Here is a 21,994-nt window from a genome sequence, read left to right on the forward strand (position 1 = left end):
GATTTATTGCCATTAAAGTTAAGAAATGCTTTTTCAAAATTAAGATTATCTTCACATAACGTTGCTATTGAAATTGGACGCTATTCTACAATAAAACAGACTAAAAAGGAATAAGCGTTTCTGAACCTTTTGTTAAAATAGAGATATTGGAGATGAATACCATTTTGCATACATACGTTTCATGTTTGATGTACGAACATTTTAAAAGACAATACATTAAGACCTATTATTATAGACGACCAAGTGTAAATTTACAGAGCTTTTTAAGAGTGAAAATCAAGCAACAATAAGAAATTGTTCAAAATTTATTTTCAATGCCTTTATTTATGAAGTCTTTGCTTTGTTAACTGTGCCAATGGAAGGCATTTACTTCACTTTAATGTTTTTTCAGAAACTGTAAAAAACTGTACTGTTTACGTCAATAAAATTATCTATCTTTCTTCACTTTCTCTAGAAATTATGAACATTTGTGAAGAGAACGAAAACAATTTTCGTTGTAAATATTTTTGATGTACGACTGATAGGTTTGAGTTAATTGCTTAAAAGCAGACCATTGAATTTCATTATTTTAATGAATTAAAATCGTAAACGAAGACACTTACATCGATATGTATATGCTTGGGAAATTTTTGTATCAAACAATTTCCGTTACTTGCTTTCGATATGTTATACTCTGCTTATATCATTGAGCTCTTTCTTGCATTGATATACCGGCTTAACTTATTTGGCGTCAATTTCACTTTCATAGGCATATGTTTTATAGTTTTTGACGTTCTTCGTTTATTTTGCAATCTATAACAGACCAACAATAACAGTTAAAAAGCATTAAAAGATCTAAAAAATCCAGTTTCTTGTTCTCATTCATTCGTATTAGCTTGTGCTATTGCTTACAGTTCAGCAAAATACTTGTGAATAATCCGTGATCCTTTTTGTCCCTTTGCGATAATTTTTTTATCTGTGTTATTAAATTAATTATAAAGGCGCATAATACGAATAACTTTTTTATTTTGAAAGCTACGGCACCCTAACAATAATTTCATTATATAAATAAGGTTGTATTCCATGCATTTCAATCAAAGAGGAGTTAAACTGGCCTTCCTTATCGTTGGTTAAACTCGAACTTAAATCAATGAAAAAAATGAAAAATGAATCCGAATAGTTATACTGCCCAGTGGAAACTTTCTCAGAGTCTTTTTCATCAGCTGCATGCTTCTCGTCCATGCTTTTAATTTATCTACATGTATATTCAGATAAAAACGTGCTTACTCGCACATCAGCAAGGGATCGCAAAAAAGACATTATAGAAGAGCATGTGAGTACATATTTATACATTTAAGAATCCTATCGTTATTTTTCTGTTCATACATAATTTATATTAGTTCGATTGTGTAGATATTTATAAACCTATAGATACACTCTCGTATCTGTTCCTGGAACCAACCAGTACTGAGCAATGTGTGTAGCGTTTCTTGCACAAGGAGACATCGGTGTGATGCTGTTGTTCCTGCTGCTGCTGTTGTTGTTATAATGTATATCTGTTTCGGAGTCTTTTAAATTACTCACTTACAGATCCATATATTCTGAGCATATTAACAGAAACAAAAGCAGACAAATAAGTTATTAATAGAAAAGATAAACTTTGAAAAGAAACAACTATTCAGTAAAGAAACAGTAAACTGTAAACTTGTACAAAAAAGTTCCACTCCATCATCGTTTGTGTACACATTTTTTATGTGCTGATATACAAAAGACATCAATGTGTAAGTACATTTACATTTAAAGTTGACAGGTTTCTAGTCAGACATACATGGTTTGTTCTGTTCGTGTAAATGAAGTATATATTTTTGTATTCAAACAATGAAAATTGTAACTGGTAGATTATGTATTAGAATATATGTACAAACTATGAATATACAACGTTTGTTTACTCCGCCCCCATCCCCTGTAGTTATCTGCGTTTTAAATTTAATTTGTTTTGTCAGACACCAATGTTTGAGTTTATAAAGTATTGGATAAAGTTTCAGGCAGAGGTACATTGCCTTTTAGTACTTGAGTAACTTGATTCAACATTGTTGTTCAAAATTCCAATAGAATAGACCGAATCAATGTATAATAAGCTTATGTAAACAAACCCAAGCTTTGTAGTGAAATATGCTGTTCTTAAATTTAGCACCAGCCACGGCTTCTATTTTCTCATTCTGTGCAACAGTAACATGGTTCTTCCAGTCCCCGATTATCCCTGTAACAAATGATAACATTATATCTATATTATGCATTGAAGTCCTCTGAGTAAAAAAGAAATATCTCAAAATATCAAATCTTCAACAGTCATACAAAGATATCAAAACTTAAGAAAGTCTTGTTTTACTTACCTTTCCTATAGAGAATTGATTTTCCTGATTCATCAATTAGTACTGTTTTAACTTTACCATTTTCTACATCAGCCCTGAGATTGCCTAGCGAACATTTATCTAAAACGGCTTGAAGTCTTTCGTTAGAATGGCTGAGTCCAAGGGGTAAGTCTGAATTCGACGTAACTGATTTAGACTATCCTAGATTGAAACAACACATACAAATTTAGTGCTCTTTGCAAAATGAGAAGTCATGTTCATATCATTTATTCTTACAAAAAATAAGTTATTTTTTATGTTTCTTCAGAAAAGCAAATAGACTCAATGCTAAATTGAGTTACTTCCTACATTTAGATGGTTATAAACGATATGAAACTGTGAACGTAAAAATCAAAATTAATAAAATGTCAGATAGAATAGAGAGAAATAAAGATAGAATACGAAAGCAAATATAGAATGCGCAGATACCAACTCATAACACTAATAATAAGATATTTTTGAAAATAATGAATCGTCATTCTTTTCCCTGCATTAAAAATGTAACATAAAATGTTATTTTATATAAACAAACCATTTTCAGGTATTCATATATTGGACGATTAGTACATCAAGACATGGTTTCTCCTCTAACAACCTTTGCCACTTGTTGAAGTAGTAAAACAAAACCCCATCAACACTGAAATTCAGATTTAGATAATTATTACTGAATCAGTTAAAAAAGTTAGACATCGAGAAAGGTTTTTTGAACTAAATAAATAAGTGCTTAAACTCTCGTGCCAGCGTATACTAATTTAAATTGAATTGTGCACAATTTATTTTGATCTTTTTAGACTGAATATTCTTAAAGTTTGATATCTTGTGACAATAAATTTCTGATTAAGATTTTTATAAAGTTCTTCTTAATTGATTACATTTGTTGTTAAATTATCATTTAAAGTTGTTTACTTTTCCCATCAACCCAGAAATCAATGTAACTTTTCCAGGATAGTTTACATTCACTTAACATTTTGAATCTTATTAATTGATGATACATCGAAACGGCTGCATCTTTGGGATTACGGAACACCAGAACTGTTTTCCCGCCCTTTTCAAAATGTTCGGTTGGTAGATTTTTGGGCGGGAAATGTGATGTTACAATTCGTCTGCCATCTCGCTGTTGCACCGAATCCATATCAAAGAGATCTATAAGACAGGGCGGATGTGAAACAAGATCATCCAGTGGTCCATCATACATTAAATAATGTAACAAGTTTGCTGTCCAGTGGGTACCTTAAACGGAGAAAATAGGTTTCAATAAACAGATTGATGTGCCAAGATAAACCTTTATCCCTCAAGATGTAAGACATTTTAACCGAATATATCTTGTATCTATTTGATCAGTAAGAAACAAATGTAGCACTTACCTTGTAAACATCAATCTTAATGATACGACTTAAACAATTCATCATAAATATCTTCCACCGTTTGAGCTCAAATATCAGTAATGACAAATATAAAATAATTGTAATGCGGAACTCGACAAATGTCTTTTCCCTGGCTTAAATGACGGTTCAAACATTTACTTTAATGTCTCTCAGTTCACACAAAATTAGTCAAGTTTATTTTCGAAGTTGTTACTGTAAAACGTCTGTTTGTATCCCTAAAACCTTGCAAAATAAGTCTAAGTCAGGAATCTGATGCAAAAAGTAAACTTATTTTCTAAAGGGACTGAATGCATCCTTGCATAAAATTTGGATAACATGTAAGTTTTAAGTGCTTTTAGACGACTACATAATTACGGAACAAATAATGATTTGGATTTCAAGATGGATGAAAATTACTGACTTTAATAAACGCTCTTTTACAATTGCAGATAAGTTCAAAATAAAGACCTTGTTGGCATTTAACGGGTAAATGCCTTTTCATTTGTGAGTATACAAATATACTACTCAACGTATGCTTAGCACAATATGTTTGAGTGTGATTATTTTTTGGATAGTTTTATTGACGCCGTGCGAAACGTTTTGAATGTTGATTTACTGTTTTATTAATTCAGTTAAAAGTTTAACCCTATAAATGAGTTTTACACTGTCCCTGGCTGGTTAAGGGTTGCAGCTGACGAGCTGCAATTCTAACCTGCAGCTCATTCCACATATGTTATATTGGATTTATGTGAGGTGAGAGAGCCGCCCAGTCCATGCGCTCCATAGGCTCCTCTCTAGGTAGTCCTGGACCACCCTGGCTCTATGGGGGTGTGCATTATCGCCCATTCGAATGAAATGATCGCCGACTGCCCCAGTATACCACCTAACCTAACCTTGTTGCCTAAGATGTCGTCTATGTATTTTTTTGTTTTGATTGGGGTTTACGTCACACCGACACAGTATTGATCATTTAGCGACGTTCCAGCTTTACTGGTTGAGGAAGACCTCAGGTGCTCTTCCGTGCATTATTTCAGGCACGAACGGGAACATGAGTAGAACCACCGACGTTCCGTAAGCTAGCTGGATAGCTTCCTCACATTAAAGAATCCAAAGTCCCTGTCGGGATTCGAACCCACAGCTGTGATGGGCAAGTGGTTTAAAGTCAACGACCTAAACCACTTGGCTCGTCTATGTATCGCTAACATGCCAAATTGCATCTATTGAGCACAACCAGGTCGGTTTGTCCATCCAAGCTGATGCCTCCCCACACCATAATTAACCGACCTCCGTAGTGGTCATGCTCGGCAATATTTGCAGCCTGAAACCGTTCACCTCGTCTTATCCAGACTCTAGCCCGCCTATTTGTGAAGTCTAGGCAGAACCTGGACTCATCAGTAAACAGAACGTGTCTCCAGAGTTGCATGGTCCACCGTGTATACTCCATGGTGCATTCAAAAGGGGTCTGGCGATGTCGACCCGTCAAGAGGATACGTATGCAAGGTCTTCTCGACCGCAAATTACCTTCATGCAGCCATCTACGTACCGTCTGCATGGGAACACGGACTCCCGCAGCATAAGCAAGGTCATTTCTAAGAGAAGTTGCTGTCGGATGCCGTGCTTGAACGACCAAAAACTGATCTTGAGCTGGTGTTTTGACCCTTTGCGAACCTCCAGCATGCATCCTGGCGAGTGTACCATGTAGCTGGTACCTCTCCCAGGCTCTGGTGATAACGGTGAGCGCTGCACCAACCTGGCGAAAGGTATACTTGTGATAATATACAAATTAACTTATGGTGCTTAGCAAAAGTTGAGTTGTTTATAACAAACACGTGTATAAATAAATATACAACAAATGATCATGTTGAACAAAAAGAAGATATGAATGCAAATTCAGAGAACATTCTTGAAAAAGCATTTAATGCCATCCTGTCATTTCATTTTTTTACAAAATAAGTAAGAAAAGATACATACATTTTCAAATAAATTTTTAACTACGTACACAATGACTTAAGAAAAAAAATAAGTTGCAGGAAATTCACGTAACTTAGTAATACCTGTTTTCGGATAGCTACATAAGAGAACATCGCCATCCTCATAATGAAAATTCTTTACATAAGAAAGTCTTTTTTCTGCTCCAACTTTCAGTATTTCAAATGGGAGGACAACTTCATCAAGGGTTACAGTTTTAAACTGATTCCCGTATTCATCTTCCAGTATTGTCACTCCACCTGTACACTCGTCTTCATCTTTGACCTAAAATAAGTATTTTAATTTGTTTTTTATATGAAGGTAAAGAAAGGAAAAACTGTATTTACACATAAAAGTTGAAAACATAGAATACGGTAAAAAAGTTGCACATTTTTAGTATATCAGTCTGATGATAAATCACAGATACGCTTTAAAATGATCGTCGCAGAAAAACATGTACAGCTGAATAAAACTCGATTCCGGGGATTTGGCTTAGGTATGTTCTTTTATATGTCGGTTAATAACCAATACATTTTACAACTCGTTCTTTTTATTGCTTCCATTATTTATGCAAGCTTCGTTCTTAATTTTCATATTTTTATATCAACTCGTGTTTGGCAATATTGACACTACTCTTCTCACTGCGCATCGGTCGCTGTTTGTATTCACGGAACTGCTAAAGGAGTGTATACTGAAACTAATTATGATGCATATTGAAATCGCAGCGTCGACTGCACAAGAAGGGAGACCTACAGAGATGCACTTTCGTCTAGTATATTAACTTCATATAATAATTTTTTCAGATATTCAGGATATATTCCCATGCGTATGTCTAACGTGTACGTCCATATGAGATAAAAAGTACACATGTTAAACCACTGTGACCTTTCTAGTTGAAAGTTATATACTTTGATTTTTTTTGTCCATCAGAAGTTTGTAAATTAATACGATGATTTTTTTCTTTTTTTATACAACGCAAATTACCTTTTAAATTGTAAGATTGTTATTGTCAATTGGAAATGTAACTTTATTGCAGCGTGTGTTTTTCTTCTTCCAAAGGCCGGTCAGTCACCTTAAATGTTTAAATATGTCAATCGTTTTAAACAATTTTCTGTTCGCATTGCATTTAAAGCCTTTTAATGTTAAAAAAGCAGCGCCTTTGTCGCCATTGTTAATCAATTCTGATAATTGTTTTTAGCTTGCAAATTTGATATTTTATACAGGATATTGGAACAGCAAGTTTATGTTCAATAATGAATTTATTGAATATAGAAGGAGTTGAATAAAATATTGTTATGCATGTGTATCAATATTATCAACATTTAGTACTAGTAATGCAGAACCGGCGGATAACCTATGTTGCGTTTGTGATAAGCCCTGTCATGTGTGTGTGCGTTTGAATTTATTATCTAAATTGTCAGCCTTTTAATGTTAAAAAACAAAGCAGGCGCTAACAAAGTTATCACTTTTAGTTATATTTTAATTATTTAAATGATTGTCTCACTAGTTAAATAGTTTATGTAATTATGAAGGTTGAAAAATAATTGGTATTATGAAAAAAAGAAGAATATGTTCTTGAAAGATATTTCAAAGGAAATCGAACGTCATAAAGACCATAAATAAAACCTGCATCCGCTCGCCTTTTAACCATTGTTTGATAGATAAGAGAAGAAACTTTTTGCACTGCAGGCAAAAAAAATCTATCGTAAAAGGATAGGTCTTTCTTATGATATTGTAATGCAAGGGTTGTCCTAGATGTTTGCATAATGCTTCCATAAAGTAAAAAAAAAACAAATAAGCATAGCGGTTTCAAATGTGTTCATTTGAAAATTCAATATATTTCCACTTTGCACGAAATACGTTTTAAGATAAAGTTTTGTAATACAGTTTTACAAATAGCAGGTATTTGAAAATATAGCGGCGCAAATGATTATAAAAGTTGTATTAAAATTAATTAATTCTGTAAAATCAAATTTGACCCGGAACAAAGATTGCCCGGGAAGAAATGATTACCACTACTACTTTTTCTGTTTTACTTTAAGATATAATAAATAAATGATAAAGATAATCAAATGAAAGTCCCACCTTTTCCGCTACTTCCATGAAGTGTATATGTAATTATTCCGACTTTACTCTGCTATTTCATGTGTGTGTGTGATAAAGCCTTGAAATTCACTTGTTTATGTAGCAGCGAGATTTTCTGTCCTACATTTTAACCTTATCTATCAACTGTAAAACACTTCTTGATATAACATAAACTATTGAAATGTCGATATAATAATGTCACACACAGAATGTGTTTCGTCAGTTTACTAAAAATGACTGCTCAAACAAGTGTAGACGTACTAAAGCACCATACCATATTAAATGCTGGTTTGTTCACGTTTTTGTTGTGATATATTTTATCTTTTTAGCTTTGTTTTTGTCAAGGGCTGTCATTTAAGTAAACAGGTCTCTAAAATGTGAAATTGTCAGCGCTTATAATGGATGTAAAGGTTGTAAGAGCATATTCATTCATTAATTTTCCCGGTTTTTTTTTCGATTTTCTAAATCAAGACTGAACAATTCTAATATATGTTGCCTGTTTTGTTTTCAATTCCGTAAATTGAGAATTAGATGCAAATTTTAGACGGTTGAAAATTTGTAAGGCTTTTTATACAAATGCACTGTCATCAAAAGAAACATTGGTAATTTAACAATACAGTTTATATTTGCTCCTAATAGAATTTTTTAGCTCTGCAGAATTAGACTTTCCGCTCAAGAAATGATCAAGTCAGAATGTTGTTACAATAATGTACACGCAATCTCAACATTCCACTTATTAAGAAATTTTATACTTAAGATTCTGAATAAATAAAGACTAATAACAATAAGTTAATAAAACGTGGTGTTGCACAATTTGCCCTATAAAGGAATGATGCACTTTTATACTTGCATACATTGTGTAGAAACGGAAACACTGTAACATCTACTTTAAGTAAATGCAATTTAATGTCAATCTCATTTTAAATCATATCTTTACTGTCGCTCCTCTACCCTTCGCTACCCTTCGCTAGGTAGCAAAGAGTAACGGATCCAAATAAGACTAAAAAAACTACATAACCAAAAAATATTGCACAATTGTTCGTAAAATGTGAAAAACATAAATAATGACAAAGAATGATTTTAAAATTTTGTTTACATAAATTACACGCCTTTTTGTATTTGCAATGCAATTGTTATAATCTCTATAAACTTTATAAACTATATAGAATAACTATTTGTTATACGTATAAATGTACTTCTTTTATTAAATACGACATATTGACAAATGACATACTTTTCCCTTCAAGCCAATAATTTAGAAACTTGTCCAATGATATATTAAAATTCACAAATACTTTTGTTTGCAACATTTATAAGAATTAATAGTACACTTGTGTATGTGCAGTAACAAAATTCTTATATATTTTTTACTATAAGTGACATTTTCCCATTTAAGGGTTTATCATCAGTGGACAGATGAAATTTTAAAATAAGTCATTTTTTTTTTAAATTTTCTGTCATAATTTTTTAATTTACAATATACATCGCGTGAGCAATAAGAAATTCACGTGACCAAAGGAATTATTAAGGACTTTACCTGTAACGCTCAATTTAAGGAAAGAATGGGGCAGTCTTTTTATTTTTAAGGCAGATTTATATTTTACCCCTGGACATTTTTCAATACCAACTGTTTGTTAATCACCAATATAACATTCAACTTTTTGAAATAAATATTCAATTTGCTTCAACTTGACAATGAAAATAATGAGCTTGATATTGTTAATAAGGGGAGCTATATAACTGTAAATCTGTATAAGTTATTGCCCTTTCCTGTTAAGACGCCTTTTGTCATGCCATTTAAGATTCAGTTTTGGTAGCACTCCACAGTTAATTTCAAGTTCCTGCCGTCAATGTCCTGCAAGCAATACGTCTAATAATTCTGATACCAAACTACACAACCTGGAAAAAGAAAACACATTTTGTTGAGAACATATATGACATAAGATTGCAAATCTACAAAGAAATTATCCCATCTGCAATAGGCAGGCAGTCAAAAAAATTGCAATTCATTCCGTTGAAGCCCAAAATCTACAGTGGCCCGAGACCCAAAACAACACATTTCGACCCTCTGGCAAAAAATATCTGCAAATATACAGGCTAAAGGAACACCGTCTCTGCTTTAGCAACTCCCTATACATGCAAAATATCACAAAGAAACTAGTCCTCAACCTTGTAGATTTTTTGCTACTGCTAAAAGTTTGTACCCCCCTGTAAAATGACTTCTTTTTACCGTGCATGCTGTATAAAAGCAATGTTTACAAAAAATGGCTGCCTTGACATTCATAATCAACAGCATGTGATTTCTGGCCATGTTTTCGAATTTGCCAGTGATCATATTAGATGTCACAAAAACAAATTTTATGCTGAAAATGCATTTTAAAGACAACCAGTCATTTAAATCCAGAATATTCACTATATCCAAGAAATCCTCCCTGGCCATTCGAAGCTGTGGCTTACATTACTGTGGTGTGCTACCTTTGTTGCGTACGTGAAGGTTAACAAGGCCAAAAAGGTTTGCATCTGTTTTTGTATGATACAGAATTATATAGTGTGTGTCCTTTAAAAGCATGTAATTTTCAAACGAGAAGTCAGTGTTTTCTTTTTCGGTAAAGATTTTTTGTAATGTGTTTTCGCGTATACAGTATATGACTTAATGCCGGATATGACTCTTATCTGCGGATATGACTTTAAATAACGGATATGACCTATATTTCATAAAGTAATTATTTTTTATTATTTTTTTCTTGATACGATGTATTATAAAAATTATAATAATACAATGATTTTACATATAAAATATCGTTAAATTTGGTCCATAAATAAAAAAATTAAGTTTTATTCGAATTACGTTAGATGTAAAAGTCATATCCGTAGCAGATAGAAGATACCGAATATGACTTATATTTTATAAATTGATTATTTCTTTTATTTACTTTTCTTGATACGATGTTTTATAATAATAAAATGAAATTACATGCAACAAAAATCGTTTAATTTGGTCAATAAATAAAGTTTTAAGTTATATTTGTTGCGTTTTTTTTATATAAAAATCATATCCGTTACCGAATATGACTTTTTTTGTTTGTTTGTTTTTTGTTATTTCTGTCTTTTTTTTTGTCTTGATGTGATATTTAATTACAATAAAATGAAATAATATGCAAAAAATCGTTAAATTTGGTCCATAAATAAAAAAGTGTAAGTTATATTCGTTGCGTTTTCTATAAAAGGCATATACGTGAAGGACGGAAGATACCGAATATGGCTTATATTTTATTAATTTTCTGATTTTTTTCCCTTCTTAATACGATATTTTATAATAAGAACATGTAATAACATAAACAAATAGTAAATTTTGGTCCATTAATAAAAAAGTTATAAGTTATTTTCGTTGCGTTTTCTATAAAAGTCATATCCGTGTCTCACGGATAGAACTTACGGAAGATGCCGAATATGATTTATATTTTAGAGAGTTTCTGTTGTTTTTTTCTAGATACGATATTTTATAATAATAAAATGTAATTACATGTACATGAAAAATCGTAAATTTTGGTCCATAAATAAAAATGTTATAATGTTATATTCGTTTTACGTTCTAAAAAAGTCATATCGGTGGAGGACAGAATATCCTGAATATGACTCGTTATTTTAAAAGAAAAAACTTCTGTTTTGTATCCTTTCGGATCTGACGTGGAATTTTTAAAAACGTTTGAAATAATATAAATCCAATAGTCATATAATTTTATATTTATTTTCTGTTGAAGTTTTGCGTATTTAATGACAATGATTTTTGCGTAGACGCAAAAAAAAACCTTCACACACACATACACACACATAACAGTGTTCTGATGATGTGAACGATATCAAGAAGTCAAAACGCAATCACTGTTTAAATGTTTATCAGTTCATGAATCAAATTAATTTTACTTTATTTAGTTTCAGTCATCAGTTTTATATAATTACCTGTCGTGAGAAGTAGTTCCAGTGAGTGGCTTACAAGACAGAGAAGAACACGCACGTATATTTTAACCTGAAAAGACATCGGTCCAATTTAAAATGAAGCTCAGACAAGCCTTATATGTTAGTTAAGAGTGCTGAATGGGGTAAAACGTGCACACCATGAATTGGAATGAGTGCACTTAGTACATGAAGTAAATATTCATCCTATCTAGGTCAAATTAGATAACGACATAAACAACCTTTAATTATACTAAATTATGACGGCTACCACTGAGGTAAGTCATTTTGTTTTCCAGATATATGAATGTGATAAGTTATCATAAATAAGCCTTTGATTGTGTACATGTTTTTTTGTTGTGTCAATATTGACCGAGCTCTTAGATTTTGATAAATTTAAAGGACAACGGAATTTTATTTAATTCTCCCAATGTTTGATGTTTCAAGTGAAATCTATACACATATTATCATTTTAACTGTCCATGGTAAAAAGCTATATATATTAAAAAAAATATTTATTTACAATATCTTATTATATATATTAGGGATTTTTGTAATTAAACTCAACTATAACTCAACACCCATAGTCGAATTTCTATAGCTGAAAAGTTTAACCATACTCCATCCACAGTATATCCACTCTATCGTAGCATATTATAACTTAGTTAATATCACAATTATTTGCTTATACCTTGTTAAAGACTAAAAAGTCTAGCTGTCGTATATTTACATTTATCTTATTATGTTCTATAGTATGTTCATCTGTATCATGCTTTTTCTTTCCTAGCGTGATAAAACAGAAACAAGTAAGCAAATGTATCTTGAGGGCGAAGATGGTGGGAAAATAAAAGTGATTGAACTTGATGGTATTATTTTCCCTATGCCATTTCTCGATGGTGAAGAAGCTGTACTAAATAGACTCTCCATTGTGAAGAATCTCAAGTACAAAAGTGGTGATGTATTGATATGTAGTCATCCGAAAACAGGCAAGTTTTTGAACAAGGGATGTCATTCAGATTTGATGTAAAATATTATAATAAAAATGATTCTTTTAAACTTCATATCTGACAATTATAGATGGCAAACTCTTATTTCACATCCCATTCTGAAAGTTCGTTAACTTTAAGATGTTTTGACACTTAGTGATTTATTTAGATTAAACTCGCCTAATTAACATATGGTAAATCAGGTTATATTTGTGTACAGAAATCTTTGCGACTTTGGAACTAATGTTATTTTAGTGAACTTTATTTCAAATTAATTTTCCATTGATAAAAATAAGAACGAAAAACATACATTAAAAAAATGTTTTAATATTTCGTTAGCAATCATTTTAGACTGAAACACTTTAAAAACTGTTTAATACAAAATCTTTCTAGGAAATCACTGGGCAGCCAATCTTGTACACTTCCTTCGCCAGCCTGACGGTCCCTTAGAAGAAAAGGTATCACTTTCAGGTTGGCTAATAGATCTATTTGACAAATAGTACATGGACAAAGTAGACGATGGAAGACTGATATCTTCCCATTTACCACCAAAATATCTACCAACAGACCATATTGCTAATGGCGGGAAAACTATTCTTGTCTTCAGAAATCCTAAAGATTCCGCAGTCTCAATGTACTACATGATGCGGAAACAGAAAATTGTTGGTGATTTTGATATATCATGGAACCAGTTTCTAAGATACTGGCTGGAAGGGAAAAGTATGCTTCTTTACAATATTTAATATTGAACGTAAATATTTTGGTAAAAAGTTAGACTTTAAAGGATTCCTCTAAACTGTTTTTTTTAGAATTATTCACTTTTGATGTCCGACTGAGCCAAGAGCTTGTTTGCAAATTTTCAGATCATTTCTTAACTCTCATTTCTTCAGAACAATCATTTTAGCTGGACTGTTCGAAGAATTGGGAGAACCATTAACACTGGCGCCGAAGTCTCGTCACACTATGGTTAACCTTTTGTGTGCAAGTTTATATAACCAAAACTACTGAATAGAATGAGTTGAACATATTACGACCTGCATGTTTCCCTATTGAACATAGAAGGTCTGAAAATGTGTGTTTTTATGCATTCTAAAATGCTTGAACACACTATTCTTCGATCAAACAGATAGGGTAATTTTAAAAGCACATTATTACACAATATATACACAGCGTAAAAAGTAATGCGTACACGTCAGATGACATCAGATATGATGTCAATTAAAAAATGACGTCAGAAAAATTACTTCTACCAAGAGGGGAGGGGGGGGGGAGAATCGAGTAACTTTGTATAGTGATACAAACAAGTAATGGCGACTTCTGAGCCTCGGTAATTTCATTATTTTTATACATTTAGATGAGAAAAGTTTCCTAAATCAAACTAGACCTAGCCTATCATATGCACGGTTATACTTTCTTTAAATATAAATACCAATTGCATTGTCCTACGTTTTATGGTTTTTGAGAACATTGTTTGAATTGTGTGAACATTGCAAATGTAGCTTTAGTAAGTCACACGAGACGGTATAATTATGTACCAAAATGATTGAAAGTAAGCTTTCTTTCTTCACTAAAACACAAAACCAAGCTTAATATTGACATTTGTTATGAAAGAAGTCCAAAAAAAATCTTGCTGAAAGATCATCCGTAGAGTATTAAAGTTCTTTGCAGATGTGTAGTAAGTAAAAAGAGCAATTTCTGGATAGTAAGTCACATGAAAACAAAAATGAAAGTTTCACGGACGGTTTCTGATATATACATACATTTACATTGAAAGGAAATATTATTCCTCAATAACATCACTGTTTGGAGTTCGAGGGTGACGAATTATATCACGAGGGCATAGCCGAGTGATATAATGATGCGCATCCGAACGACTGTGTCTTGATTTTTCGGGTGGATATTTTTAATGCATCTGTATTAAATAATTGTGTGCATCTTAATTTGATTAACTTTGTTTAATCATTATAATTATAAGGGTCTTATGCTATTTTTAGGTATGAAAACTAGAAATTCTACTTTAATTGTTTAATTTCAGTTTGCCCTTTGACTGTGATCAAAATATGAACATGTAAATTTGATTATAACAATTTCATTTCAGTCTTATTTGGCTCGTTCTTTGATTACTACAATAAGTGGCAAGAGGAACTCAAAACTAATCCAATGATGGATGTTCTTGTTGTACAGTATGAAAACCTAAAAAAGGTGAACATTTACCCGAACCCTTTTTATGCCACCGCAGCATCTGCGATGCGGTGGCATATAGCGATTCACCTGTGTGTGTGTGCGTGTGTGTGTGTGTTTGTTTGTTTGTTTGTGTGTGTGTGTGTTATATAGATTATATAGTGAACTTCAAAAATCTTCTTGTGAAAAACCACTGGTCCAATTTCAACCAAACTTGGCAGGATTGATCCTTGTGTGAAGGGCTTCCAAAGTTGTTCAAAGAATTTCATTCCATGCAGAAATCTGGTTGCCATGGCAACCAAAAGGAATTATAAGAATAAATTTAAAAAATCTTCTTGTAAAGACCCAAAAGGCCTAGAGCTTAGATATTTTGCACAAAGCATTGTCTGGTAGACATCTACCAAGATTGTTCAAATTATAGCCCTGGGGTCAAAATCGGCCCCGCCCTGGGGGTCATTGATTTTCACTATATGACATATAGTAAAAACGTAAAATACCCTCTTGTAAAGACCCAAAAGGCCTAGAGCTTTGATATTTTGCATAAGGCATTGTCTGGTAGACCCTTACCAAGATTGTTCAAATGATAGCCCTGGGGTCAAAATCAGCCCCGCCCCGGGGGTCATTGGTTTTCACTATATGTACATATAGTAAAAACTTAAAATACCTTCTTGTAAAGACCCAAAGGCCTAGAGGTTAGATATTTTGCATAAGGCATTGTCTGGTAGACTTCTACCCAGATTGTTTAAATTATAGCCCTGGGGTCAAAATCGGCCCGCCCCGGGGGTCATTGGTTTTCCTTAGATGTATAAAGTAAAACTTATAGTAAAAACAATTGACAAATGCTAGAGGTTAGATATTTTGCATGAAACATTGTGTAGTGAACCTCTAGCAAGATTGTTCAAATTATAGCCCTGGGGTCAAAATCGGCCTCATTCCGGGGGTCAATGATTTTCAATATATACATATAGTAAAAAATCTTATTGTCTGAAGGTACAAGGCTTAGACCTTTAATATTTGTTAATGATATCATCTATAGGTACTCTACCAAAGTTGTTCAGATTTTGCCTCTAGTGTCAAAATTAGCCCCGCCCCGGGGGCCATAGGTTTTCCTTATATGTATATAGTAAAATTTAAAAATCATCTTCTCTAAATTTATTAAGGCTGGAGTTAAGATATTTTGCATGAAACATTGTGTAGTGAACCTCTAGCAAGATTGTACAAATTATAGCCCTGGGGTCAAAATTGGCTCCACCCCTAGGGGTCATTGATTTTCACTATGTACATATAGTAAAAAAAACGTCTTGTCTGAAGGTACTTTAAGGCTTAAGAGATTTTATATTGGGTATGTAATATCATGGGTCCTCTACTAAAGTTGTTTTAAGTATGCCCCTAGAGTTAAAATTGCCCTGCCTCAGAGGCGATAGTTTTCCTTATATGTATAAAGTTAAAATGTTGGGTCGTCCGTGGCCGAGTGGTTAAGGTCGTTGACTTCAAACCACTTGCCCCTCACCGCTGTGGGTTCGAATCCCTACAGGGACTTTGGTTTCTTTCATGTGAGGAAGCTATCCAGCTAGCTTACGGAACGTCTGTGGTTCTACTCAGGTGCCCGTTCGTGCCTGAAATAATGCATGGAAGGGCACCTGAGGTCTTCCTCCACCAGTAAAGCTGGAACGTCGCGATATGACCTATACTGTGTTGATGTGACGTAAAACCCAAAACAAACAAAAAAATAAAGTTTAAACTTGAAAAATTTCTTCTCTGAATTGACAAAGGCTAGAGGTTAAATATATGGCATGAGACTTTGCGAAGTGAACTTCTACCAAGATTGTTCAAATTATAGCCCTTGGGTCAAAATTGGTTCCGACCCGGGGGTCATTGATTTTCATTAAGTACATATAGTAAAAAAAAAAGTATTTTTGTTTGAAGGTACAAGGCATAGAGCTTTGATGTTTGCTATATAATATCATGTATAGGTCCTCTACCAAAGTTGTTCAAATTTTTCCCTTGGTGTCAAAATTGGCCCTGCCCAGGGGCAGTGATTCTCATTATGAACACATAGTAAAAACAGAAAATAAAACAAATGTTTTCTGAATGGGAGAAAGCTACAGCTTAGATATTTGACTTGAAATGTTGTTTGGTGGACCTGTATCAAGATTGTTTGAATAAAACCCTTGGGTCAAAATTTTGCCTTGCCCAAGGGGAAAGTGACCTACTTTCTTATCCTTTGATGTACAGCAATGAAATTTTGACCATGTGCACAGTTTAAGTTGTAAAATTGAACTTTGATATCAGGTTATCTAGATTTTGATGATGTGACTTACTTTCTTGTCCTTTGATGTACAGCTATGAAATTTGAACCATGTGCACAGATTAAGATGTAAAGTGAACTTTGATATTAGCTGACTTAGATTTTAACAAAGTGTCTTACTGTGTTGTCCTTTGATATAGTCATGAAATTTAGGCTGTGAGAAATATGACCTTCACCACCAAATTAACAAGACTCAAGTGCATTGATATATTCCTACTCTGATCTTTTGTTGGATTAACAATAGATTCAACCACTAATCTGTTGATAAGAATTAGATAGGTCAGGGATCTATGCATTATGACAATCTTCAATTGTATAGAAACAAAAATATCTGTTCCTACACTACTATTTAGTGTTGTATTAATGCACACTACTATTTAGTGTTGTATTAATGCGGTGGCATAGCATTTTTCTCAAATGCAATCTTGTTGTAAATATGTGTAGTGTGTAAATGCATGACTGCATTATATATATATACCATTTTCAAATGCTTATTTGCAGTAACCTTTTTACGTTTGCAGTCAGCGTAATGATTTCTGTTTGAATTATTCACATGTTATTTACTATATTTACATTACAAATTACTGTCAACAATGTTCGCCTTTTGCAGAATCATAATCGTAAAATTCATATTACCCATATATTTATAGAAAAACAGTGAACTTTTTAGCTCACCTGTCACAAAGTGACATGGTGAGCTTTTGTGATCACTTTCTGTCTGGCGTCCGTCTGTCCGTCGTCAGTAAACTTTTACTTTAAACGACATCTCCTAATAAACCGCTAAGCCAATTTCATTCAAACTTCACAGGAATGGTCATTTGGCAGTCACCTTTAAAAATTGTTCAAAGAATTTAATTCCATGCAGAACTCTGGTTGCCATGGCAACTAAAAGAAAAAACTTAAAATATCTTCTTTTAAAAAAATCAAAAGATCTAGAGCTTATATATTTGGCATGAAATATTGTCTGATGAGTGTTTACCAAGTTTGTTCAAATAAAAGCCCTGGGTTAAAATTGGCCCTGCTCCAACTGGCCCTGATTTTTCTTATATGTATATAGTAAAAACTTAAAAAATCTTCTTTTAAAAAACCGAAAGAGCTAGAGCTTAAATAATTGGCATGAAACATCTTCTAGTGAATGCCTATCAAGTTTCTTCGAATAAAAGCCCTAAGGTCAAAATTAGTCGCACCCCGGGGGGTCATTGAATTTCCTTATATGTATATAGTAAAACTTAAAAAATCTTCTATTTAATAACACAAAGAGTTAGAGCTAAGATATTAAGCATGAAACATCTTTTGGTGAGTGTCTACCGAGTTTGTTGAAATAAAAGCCCTGGGATCAAAATTGACCCGCCCCGGGGGTACTGATTCTCCTTATATGTCTATAGTAAAAACTTAAAATATTCTTGTAACATTTTCTAGTTAGTGTCTACCAAATTTGTTCAAATAAAAGACCCAAGGTTAAATTGGCCCCGCCACGGCGTTCTGATTTTCATTATATGTCTATAGTAAAAACTAGAAAACAATCTTCTTTTAAAAACCCAAGAGCTAGAGCTAAGATATTTATCATTAAACATCTTCTAATGGGTTTCTACCAAGATGGTTAAAAAAAATAGCCCCTGGGTTAAAATTAGCACAGCCCCAAGGGCCTATATACAGGTGAGCGATTTCAGGGCTATCATGGCCCTCTTGTTAATATTTGTATAGGATATACGTTCGAGTTTCGTGTGTATCTGTAAATTTCTTAATTGTTTGAATCATGTTTGTTTGTTAGATTGATTGATTGGGTTTTATGTCACAACACACAGTATAAGTCCACTCCAGCTTTAGTGGTGGAAGACGACCTCGGTTGCCCTTACGTGCATTATTTCAGGCATGAACTAGCACCTGAGTAGATCCATCGACTTAACGTAAGCTATCTGGATACCTTCCTCACATGAAAGAATTGTGTCAGAAAACATGAAAAGGAAGTTCCGGTCGGGATTTGAGTATCGTCATATCTGAAAATTTCTTAATTGTTTGAAAAATATTTATTTGTTTGATTAATTTGGGTTTTACGTCACACCAACACAGTATAGGTCCTATTGCGACGTTCCAGCTTTACTGTTGAAAAATTATCTCAGGTGTCCTTCTATGCATTATTTCAGGCACAAATGTGCACCTGAGATGAAACATAAAAAATAGTTCTTGTTTTTTAAGCATACCAGACCACAGAGAGCGAAAAGGCGCATTATGCCCATGTAACGAATTTCATCTTCTTTAGAATAACAATACTAACGTTAAATAATGATTTAGTTTAGAGAATGTAAGATGAATCCTAGCTGAAGAAATTAGCGCTAATTGTCAAATTATTTGTCATTTAAACTAGCAAACTGTAAACAAAGTTAATATTTTGACTTCAATACAAATTATTAAATCACTATCACTATGTACTAATTGCCAAAAAGCAACAAAAGAAGACGATGGTTTAGATAACTTGCCAATGAAAAACATTTTTGAAACCTTTAAAGTATTCCAAAAATAAAAAAGCGTTTGAGAAATAAAAGTATAAGCAGTTCTAAAGCATATTGTGCCTTTCAGATGAGTTATTGACATCGCTCACCATCTGGCGTCGAAATAATTATCATTGGTTGAATCACGTTCTTTTTGTTATACTTGATATACATATTTACTATATAGAACAATTTATCAAATGCTAGCGGTAGTTATACATGAACAATTATCTTGGTTGAACACAGTTCACTTAACACAAATGTCACCGTATACATAATTTTCTTGGTTTACATCATTTGTTTGATTTATAAAACACATATGTTTGCTGTATATAATATATGATTAGCGAGGTTGAATCAGTTTCCTTTTTACCACAGAACACTTTAAACGAGGTACGCCGCATACAAAATTATCTTGGTTTAAATCACTCTGATGAGCGTTTACAAGAAGTTATAAATAGATGTTCTATCGATAATTTGAGGAATGACGTAGACAGTGGAAAGCTGAAAACACAACTCATAGATAACAATGGGAAGTCGGCGCTTTATAGGAAAGGTACGCGCCTAAACGATTTCTATAACACTTAATTAGTTTTTTTTAACTGTCCCAAGATGCAATGTATGATGTTCATAAATAATGATGAATCATTGACAGTGTCTGATCATACAAAAATGTGTTGATAAATTTTGAAATTGTATGTGAAGTCTATTTCATATGATTTGAAGATACAGTATTCCGAGAATTGATATACAGAATATGTTTATCACACAATCATTGAGCAGTACGAAAGTCAAAAGTATCAAACAAAATAAAATTTAAAAATGTAAAGGCGTTATAACGAGAATCTTATTCGTGTTATCTCGCCATTTGATTCGCGTTATAACGCCTTACTAATATTTATTTGGTTTAATTTGATACTATAAGGCTTTCGTAGTAAAGGGTATTTAAGTAAATGAAATCTTATTGATAGTATCCATGCGTTGTTTACTGGAAATTTTCATTCAACTTGTGCCAGGCCCCAAATAATACGGGCAATGTAAACAGTCACTCAATGTAGCAATTTAGATTATTAGATAACATAAACTAAATGTGTTTTGTCCAATAGATAGGTCTCTGATACTTTAATTTAATTTATTTTAGTTGTGTCAGATGGTATAGAGGTGGAATTATTATATTAAGTAATGACATGATTGTAATGAGTTACATGCCTAGATGAGCCAAAAATATTTATAAAAAATCTAAATTGTAGAAAAATGTATTTAGATTTTAAGATTGAAATATTCGAATGATATTTTTTATGATATATGTGAATAATGAATGATTTTTTAAAAATATATTTAACATATCTCTAACGCAGTAAGTGCTTTTTTGCATATTTTTAACCTCTTTCGTAATTAACGTGGATTGTAAATTGCCGTTTGCAATGTGTTTATTACTTTTTCTGTTTACCGACTATATTTTAAAATTAATTTACATGTATTTTCAAAATGTTCATTAAAATATGCATGAATCTGGTGGCATGCTGCTTTGCAGTAGAAAATATACATTGCATTATTTGAAACATTTCTTACCATTAAGAGAGATGCCCAAATATCAACGTGTTGTACTTTAAGCGAAATACAATTCAATTTTGATTTTGTCAGGTATCATTGGTGACTGGAAGAATCATTTTACAGTTTCACAAAACGAGGAGTTTGAGGCAATTGCAGATGAAAAAATGAAAGGCAGTATATTCAACTATAGAGCTTGGAATTGAAATGATTTTAGTATTATTTGCCTTTGTTCCAGTGAATCAAAATTCCCATATCTCGGTATCATTGGCTGTGTCGGAAGTTGTTCATTGTTTTCTTTTACACCTCGCTGTGTCACATCTACGAATAGTTAGACCTTTTCTGTGGACACAGTCACTTGCCTTAGAATCAAGGATACTGACAATGTTACAGGCATTCCATTTATGTTACCGACAAATATTATAACGTTTATGTCAATTAATTAAACTTACTCACTGTTTTTACAAATTGTAAAGGCTACTTGGTATGCAGAACATAGTTATAAAGTATGCTATGGGGGTAATGATTTTAATAAGCAATTAATCAAAATGTACCTATGAATTATGTGTGCGATCGTTGCTGTATTAACTTATTTCGTAAAATAAAATATATACATCAGTACATCGTATTATATATATATATGTGAACTCATTATTTGTATTTCAATTCAGAGTAACAATTATGCTATCAGATACGTTAATTTGTTCAAGGTCAAAAT

The 21,994-nt window shown here is 32.7% G+C and overlaps 1 protein-coding gene and 1 long non-coding RNA gene across 2 annotated transcripts; one reads left to right on the plus strand and one right to left on the minus strand.

Moving 5' to 3' along the window:
• Nucleotides 1-1,031: 1,031 nt before the first annotated feature.
• Nucleotides 1,032-6,000, minus strand: LOC132726118 (uncharacterized). Its single transcript, XR_009625146.1, has 4 exons — nt 5,809-6,000; nt 2,923-3,620; nt 2,373-2,552; nt 1,032-2,239 (listed from the first exon to the last, which is right to left on the minus strand). It is a non-coding gene; the product is annotated as an uncharacterized LOC132726118 (long non-coding RNA).
• A 4,283-nt stretch (nt 6,001-10,283) lies between these two features.
• Nucleotides 10,284-21,896, plus strand: LOC132726116 (sulfotransferase 1B1-like). Its single transcript, XM_060711387.1, has 7 exons — nt 10,284-10,319; nt 11,741-12,039; nt 12,549-12,747; nt 13,141-13,467; nt 14,846-14,949; nt 20,104-20,281; nt 21,370-21,896. The coding sequence occupies exons 4-7, from the start codon at nt 13,251-13,253 to the stop codon at nt 21,480-21,482; spliced, it is 612 nt and encodes a 203-aa protein (XP_060567370.1). The 5' UTR covers nt 10,284-10,319; nt 11,741-12,039; nt 12,549-12,747; nt 13,141-13,250; the 3' UTR covers nt 21,483-21,896.
• Nucleotides 21,897-21,994: the final 98 nt, after the last annotated feature.

The sequence above is a fragment of the Ruditapes philippinarum genome, unplaced genomic scaffold, assembly GCF_026571515.1.
Source record: "Ruditapes philippinarum isolate M1 unplaced genomic scaffold, ASM2657151v2 ctg3064_1_1_1_1, whole genome shotgun sequence".
NCBI classification, from domain to species: Eukaryota; Metazoa; Mollusca; class Bivalvia; order Venerida; family Veneridae; genus Ruditapes; species Ruditapes philippinarum.